Here is an 8,348-nt window from a genome sequence, read left to right as displayed (position 1 = left end):
GGAGTAAGGGGTGAGGGTACGTATTAGGAAGCTCTTTTGATCGAACACCTAATCCCGCCCACCTCGATAGCGGCCTCTACTAATGATTAGGGAAAATCATCTATACTCGATATACTGTCGATTATATGCATGCAATGCAACAAACAATAGATTAATCCTAGCATGTGAGAATTAACTAAGTCGGTGAACATGTAATTTAGCATACAATAGGTCGAAGTAGAAATTTAGGGTTGATTACATGTGAAAGCATACAAATGATAATAAAGAGATACAATAAAATACGATAATTCAAAATTACAATAATTATAATGGTTCAATGATTTACGTCGAAAATACATTTAAAACGGATAATTTGAGAAAAAAAAGACGGAAAATAAATAGGGTTAGAAGACGGACAGATTATTGGTGATACTACGATTAATACGTAAACTAACAAACTAGGTCAAGGCAAGAACGGATGTTCAGAGACAGAATTTACCCCGGAACAGGCGCATTAGAGCTATGTCGCTTGGAAGAGGCGCAGTGGTCACTGCGTCTGTTCCTGAAGTGAGTTACGGCTGTGAAGTCAGAACTGGATATTGTTAATGTTCGTTGGTGAATTTAATGATTGATTACTGATATTCGATTCAAGTAGAAGTGATTTAACAGATTATTTACATGTGAATTGGTCATGAAAGCGATAAACAACGAACTTATTAATTAGAACGAATTAAAGACTAATTATAAATTAAGGTTTATTAACACAAATTAATTAGGTTTATTATGTTAGACTTATTAATAAAGATGGTGATAAACAGATGAAAAATATACAAAAGGCGAATTCAAGAGACTTGATATGAACAAATCGAATCTCTAAAATCCGCGTTTTATTTTAATGATGAAAACCCGCAAATATTGTTTACTTGGTATTTAAGTCGGATTTTTAGATGATAAATTATATGAACTATGTGTTAAAATTATTATGCGAATGAACAATGAAGAAAATAAGAGAAAACGGAATAAAAGAGACGAATCAACGAAGAACAAAGGAAGAAGAATAAAAGCAGAAACTGCGGCAGCCTCAGGAAGAGGCGCTACAGATGCTGCGACTCATCGAAGAGGCGCAGCAGTTTCTGCGTTTCTTCTCGACGTCTGTCTTCCGTTAATCCGAAAAAAGGGTTTAACAAAAGGTTTTATAAATCGGGTTTAAACTTGCTTTTGACGTAAATCTTATATTAGTTTATAAAATAAAAAAGGCACAACAATAAAACATGGGATTTACACCGTCAGACTTACATCTTTGATGAAACGAGATTAACTAAGTTTATGATTAGTGATTGCTCGACTCGAATGTATGATGAAAGTGCCCTCGTAAGAGGAATTAAATTAAATTGACTAGATTGATTGAGTGGAGTTGGTCAAATTGGTCGGTCATGCAAAACGAGGCTGGTACCCAGAAGGATCCGAGCCTACGTGGTCGAAGTTCAAGCACGTAGACACCAATAAGCAAAGAGCACGGTCTTAGAATGCAAATGGAGAAGAGAAGGGCGGACACTCACGCGAAGAATATGAGGAACGAAGGTCCCTATTTATACTAATCACACGGAGGAATTAGGGTTACGGTAAAACTTTGGAAACAAATCTTGAAAAGATCTTAAAATACGCAGAAAGGAGCTGGGGAAGAGGCTCAACAGCCACTGCGGCTCTTAGAAGAGGCGCAGCAGGTGCTGCGTCCTTTCCCCAGGAGTTTCCTCCCGCGGAAGATAGATTTTTCGCGTTTCTGTTATGGAATTGCGGTAGATCTCCACTTCCTTATTGTTTAAAATATATTTTCGGGATATATTTTGCCAAAAGATTAAAAGATTAAAATATGGAATAGATATATTCGGAATATTCCTTAATATTCCGACTCGGCATTTTAAACGGTTATTAGAAAATGAAGACGGTTTTTTTTGGCCCGACTCCAAATGTACTCTAGTTACTGTCAAAACGACCGTAACGGCGCGTAGATGATGACCAAGGGGTAGGCATAAGTATTTGAGCTATCACTTGACGATAAACTTACGAATTGTCATAAATCGTTTCGTGTACCAAACATGCGGCCCAATCATCACCGGGTGGCTTGCAGGAGGTGCAGAAATTAGGTATCTACTGCCCTCAACATGTCCTCCAAAGTCTTGATAGTCCTCACAGTCTGACCATCTGTTGCAGGATGAAAAGTTGTACTCATCTTTAAGGTCGTACCCATCGATTACTATTAGGTTCATATACCTATTATTAGACCTTTTCTAATGATGAACTAATTAACATTTTAATGTGAGTTCTAAGGATCTAGTGCATGCATAATTTAATAAGAAATAAAACGAGAAAACAATGGTTCTTACTATTGTTGTTTTCGGATTTTGGGGACAAAGAAGGTCTCTACCTTCACTTGTTCTTGAGCTTGAATGCCAATGGGTGATCCTCCAACCTTGGCCTCAGTACTAGAAACCCTCCTCAAGAGATGCACCCAAGATTAGCCTTTATCACTATTAAATAATATTAGCTAGATATTTATTTAGTAGTCTACCTTAAAATTGACTACTAATACTCATATATTACATTAATAATATTAGTAGTATTCTTGAACAATCTAGATTAAAACTTTTCAAGTTTTAGAGAAAGAAAACTAAGTGTGTGAGAGAGGTTTTTGCATGTATATTATTTTGAGAGATGGTGGAGAAAAATGAGAAGAACAAATTATTCTCATCCTTTGTGTATGTACCATCCAAATGCTCTATTATAGAGCATTTTGGTCTTCTCCAAATATCACATGTAATAATATTTTATATGTAGCTAGTTGGCTAGCTTATAAAGTGTCTCATAAGATGTTGGAGCATCTTTCCAACAAAAAAATGATAAAACCAAAAATCAAGCATGCACACCATTTTGGACGGTACACTTGAGTGTATATGGGTTCATTTTTGTCTTATAATATTCGTCTCACAAATATTTATAAGTCTTATGTTTAATTATCTTACATAATTAAATATTAATTTGATCATACAATAATTATGTGACAAATTAATAAACATATATTCACTCAACTTATTGAGTAATATTTTATCATTATATCAACATATAATGTGTCCCATAATAGCTAGTTAGTTAAATTTACAACCTCTTGTAAATTTAAATAACTAATTACCTCTACCTCGAAATATTTATAAAACCTCAACATAATTTAGTGAATTAATATATTAATCCACTAAATCGAATCTTATTTAATCGAATTACAATAAGATACATATTTCCTCTCATAAATATAATTTTTTTATATTTATGGAATTAATTAACTTGTATCAATATACAACTTATTAACTTTACTGATTAGGGCATCATCCTATAGGTGTGACCTTAAGGGATCAACTGACCACAACCGTCCTACGACAGTAACGTCAAACTCTAGCAAGGCAATCATTATCGATTAATGTTGATCAGTTGACTATTTAATTTATCATCCCTTTCGTATTCTTATTATGAGATTTAATTATGATTTTAAATCATGTGATCGGACTATTGTTGATGACACATACTCCAACAATTTCCCACTTGTCCGAGACAAGTGTGCATCACCAATTCTCTTGTCCTATTACAATCTCCCACTCAAAGCAAGGTGTCTTGCAGGTCGTACTTGCATTTGATCATATCTTGAGTGGTTTCCTCGATCTGGAGAGTAACTGTCTGATCGGAATTATCTACCGTATATAACTTCTGAGTGTGGCCATGCATATTCAGTTCACTACTCCTCGAGTGGCCCTGAGATTTCAAACAACCCTGACAAGGGGGTGGATAATTCCTTTTGCACTATTCCTTTCGTTTAGGCACATATCATCATGACTCAAAATATACTCATTTGACCTCAGTTACGACAGTCGTAGAGTATAAATCAAAAGCCAATCAGAAACTTGTGCCAACTTGGGCGAATAGTCTGTAGTCAAAAGAATTGGCTCATAAGAATACTATAGTAGCTCTTGCCACGACCAGATTTTATGAATTTCCTGAACTCTATAAGCGGTCACTGCGCGACAGAGTGTCTCATACAGTCTGTCTATGTGATCGACTAGTCATCCCATATGACCCTATGTCACTTGAACTTGCCATCAATCGCATCACACTCTAGTCACTTCGAGACGTCACCTCCTATAAGTAACCATGGGCGCATACTATGTCAATCCAGTTTACTTCAATGGGGTTCAATATTGTCTCAACAATCCATTTGGATATAACAAAGTAGTGGATGAGTTTAAAGAAACTCAAACGATAAATGCGATTATACCATATGAATAGTCAATACACTATTACTACTTCATATCTTATAATCTATAGTGTACATTTTACACTAGTTAAAATGCAGTAAAAGCTTGGTAAGTGGATATATTATGTGTCCATACATTCCAACTTTATGAATTGCTATTTCCTTCTATTCAATGTTATTTCTAATGACATGAATTTATCTAAGTAGATGTCTAGTCTTCTTACTAGACTTGGGCTCTTATACTTGCAAGATGCTCCCACTGTTATCATATAACATGTGATAAAGTCTATGGTGGAGGGATCTTTTCTCATTCCCTACATTGACCATCTTATCATATTGTACTTAGATTCCGTTTGTAGAACTTGCAATGGATTGAAACTAAAACATTTATCTAGCCTCTTACTCTTAAGTCAATAAAATCTGCCTAGGATTTCGATAAATCCTTATAGGTTTGGAAACTAAATTTTGTGTAACCCTTCAACACACAACTAAATATATCATCCAAACACAAGAATGAATCCTCAATTCTTCTCAAGAATCTTAAAGGATGTTCTAATTAACTTGTTATTGACTTATTATGCTCCAAGCATATGATTCATCACGGCGTGTGCATTTAATAGCATACATAATCATTCTAATGGCGGAAACATTAGAAATCGATTTCATGTGATCAACAACCTATTTAGGTTCAGTGATAGACTATGACTCTATCATATCATTGTAGTTCCACTTTCCTCAATATGAACAACCTACTTAACCTCGTTGATGTTAAATGGATATGAAAGAACTTATCATCATAAGGCTTTCGACTCTATGCCAATATTCTCTATAATTCAACACATAGATTCGGAAATCTAGAATACATTACACCTTTTCTTAGTCTCCCAATCACTCTTTCACAGATGAAAGCATTGGTACATTATTATCAATGAGTAATATGTCATCAACATATAAGACATGAAAAAATAATTATGGCTCCTACTTAACTTCATGTATAAACACGATTCTACAACCATGTGAATGAAACAATTCTCAATTGTTACCTGAACGAAAACTATAATTATTACAATCCTTTGATGCTTGCTTAAGACCATTATAGGATCGCTTAAGTAAGCTTTGAATAATTCGTTAGGATTCTTAGATCTTTATTTAAAGTTTTGTGTTTCGTACACATCCTTCTCTAAATTCCCATTTTAGAAAAGCGAATTTTAATATCATTTGCCATTCTTCATCAAAATGAAATATGGCAATTCCTAACATGATTTATCTTGATCAACATCTTCATGTCAATCTATGCATTTAGGTACCCTAAAGCACTATTTACTTTAAAGATACCCTCGCCTTAAAGTAAATCTACTCTTGAGATTGTAATGCTATGTCTATTATGCAACAAAATCGGTTTGAGACTACTCGCAATTGATCATTCAATAGGTCATAATTCCATTACTTTTGAAAAGTAATATATTAACAATAAGACATGTATACTTTACTCCCACTTTATCTCAATAGATTATAGTTCCATTACTTTCAAAAAGTAACACATTAACTACAAAACATGTTTGTGACGATCTACTCCCACTCTGTCTCTTAGAAATACTTCCATCTTCTTAAGAGATAGCTTTGTGAGTCACAAACATATGTGGTGAAGTAATACAAGTTCGTTTAGACTAACATGTTAGCTCATTAATAGACCGGCTCTATTATGGTAACTTGATTCATGTAATATGCGAGTCTGATCCATGTCATTTGTTAAATATACTCTCTATTTTAGGTATCTCTAGGTTGACCTTCCAGATTAAAATAAAGATCCCCAAAAGTGAGTTCAACAACTCAATCCCATTCATATAAGTTTGATCTTAAAGTTAGTGACACAAGGTCATAATCCATAAGTGAGAATCAAATTAATCACTTTAGATATTAGCCACCACGATCGGATCGTAATGTTTAAATTATTTTTGTACAATTGGTTCTCTACTTCATTTAGAAATTCTTTAAATTTCTCAAATGTTTTACTTTTATATTAGATTAAGTAAACATACCCATATCTACTTAAATCATCGGTAAAAGGGACGAAGTGGTCATAATTTCCCCTAGCGATGATACTCATTGGACCACATACATCGGCATGTATTAGTCCCAACAAATTACTTGCTCGTGTCCCTTTACCACTAAAGGGAGTACAAATCATTTTGAGAACTTTAATGGTATGGAACAAGGAGAGATTGATTACATCCTGAGAATCTCTGGTTTTAAACCTGGTATCTTTCCTTTTAGATACCTAGGGGTGCCTATCTCTCATAAAAGGATGGGCATTGGTGACTGTACAAGACTCATTGAGAAGGTGATGAATAGAATTCAAAGCTGGGGGGCTAAGAAATTGAGCTATGCAGGGAGACTTGTCCTCATAAAAGCTGTTCTTAGTCAGTTGCATTCCTATTGGACTCGTATATTTGTTATCCCTCTTACAGTAATTGACAGGATTGAACGAATATGCAGGAACTACCTATGGTCTGGTTCTGACCAGTATGGTAAAACTCCTACTGTAAATTGGGATAATATTTGTAAAGATAAGAAGCATGGTGGCCTGGGTATTGTTAATTCCAGAATATGGAATACTGCTGTCATTGGAAAATACACTAGTTGGATGGCTGTTAAGAGTGATCACCTTTGGTTGAGGTGGGTCTGTCATATTTATATGAAAGGGAGGGAATGGTATGATTATACACCCACTGTTAACACCAGTTGGACTTGGCGGAAAATTTGCCAGGTAATGGACATTATGAAGCCCGGTTTTATTACTGGGACTTGGGCTGTTTTACCAGGCAGTTATAGTGTGTCTAATGGGTATAAATGGTTGTTGGGGCAACAGCACCCAGTCACTTGGTATCCTTTGATCTGGAACAGGACTCTGGTGCCTAGACATGCGTTTGTTGGATGGCTTATAGTGCAGGGTCGCCTGATGACCAGGGATAGGTTGTTTAGGTTTGGTATCACTGCTGATATGGCCTGTGCAATATGCTCTTTACAGAATGAAACGCATCAGCATTTATTCTCTGATTGTATTTATTATACACGATGCTGGGATCTCCTCACTGAGTGGCTTGGTATGTCCATTCCTAAGACAAGTGTGGTAACTTGGTATACTGCTTGGAGATGCCCCTCTTTGATGAAGAAGCAGATTATTGGGGCAGCCATTATTGCTTTATGGTATCATGTATGGAATGCAAGGAACATAGCAAGAATTGAAGAAAGAGTTTTGGCGCCTAGAGTTCTCCTGAGGAAAGTAAAGCACGATATTCAAGGAAGGTGCCAAGAACGAAAATGGAGTTTGAAGATGACTAAACTACCATGAGAACCAGTTTTTGATTAGTATTGATTATCTGATGTATTAGCTTGGAAAAATGTTATGTAGATGGTGATAGTGTAAACTTAATTATCCTTTAATAATATATCTTCACATTTTCACCAAAAAAAAAATCATTTTGAGAAGGAGACAAGATTCGCATATACCATATGATTGAAAATCAAATGGTCCAATAAATCCAGTCGACACTAGCCTTTTAATGCGTTTCTCATTTATATGACCTAATCGAAAAAGCCAAATGTAAAAACCACTTGGATCACTTTTTATGAGTCTTTTGGATTGTATGTTATAGATATCTTTGATCGAGTTTAAAGTTTCAAGAACATGAATGCCATTAATTGATGTGTATTGGCCTATGGCCAAGTTATTCTCCGAAATTTCACAACAATTATTCTTAATAGCAAAAGAAAATCCTTCCATGTCTAACATGGCAATGGAAACGATGTTCTTTGATAAGGAAGGTACAAAATAACAATTATGTAAGTACAACTCAAAGCCGTTAGCTAAAACAAGTACATAAGTCCCTTTTGAAGTGGCAGCTATCCTAGCTCCATTTCCTAGTCGGGGATCTACATCACCCCTGTTTAGCTTTTCCACACTTCTAAGCCTCTGTATACGATTACAAATGTGAGAACCACAACCGGTATCTGTTGGACCATATAGATATATGATTAAGTTTTGATAATGACAAGTGTGTGCTTCATATTA

At 35.2% G+C, this 8,348-nt stretch overlaps 1 protein-coding gene across 1 annotated transcript; it reads left to right on the top strand.

Annotated features, from left to right (window-relative positions):
• Positions 1 to 6,482: 6,482 nt before the first annotated feature.
• Positions 6,483 to 7,628, top strand: LOC141613232 (uncharacterized). The gene has a single exon (XM_074431973.1). The coding sequence runs from the start codon at positions 6,483 to 6,485 to the stop codon at positions 7,626 to 7,628; it is 1,146 nt and encodes a 381-aa protein (XP_074288074.1).
• Positions 7,629 to 8,348: the final 720 nt, after the last annotated feature.

The sequence above is a fragment of the Silene latifolia genome, chromosome 11, assembly GCF_048544455.1.
Source record: "Silene latifolia isolate original U9 population chromosome 11, ASM4854445v1, whole genome shotgun sequence".
NCBI classification, from domain to species: domain Eukaryota; kingdom Viridiplantae; phylum Streptophyta; class Magnoliopsida; order Caryophyllales; family Caryophyllaceae; genus Silene; species Silene latifolia.
This window is presented reverse-complemented; position numbering and strand designations above follow the sequence as displayed.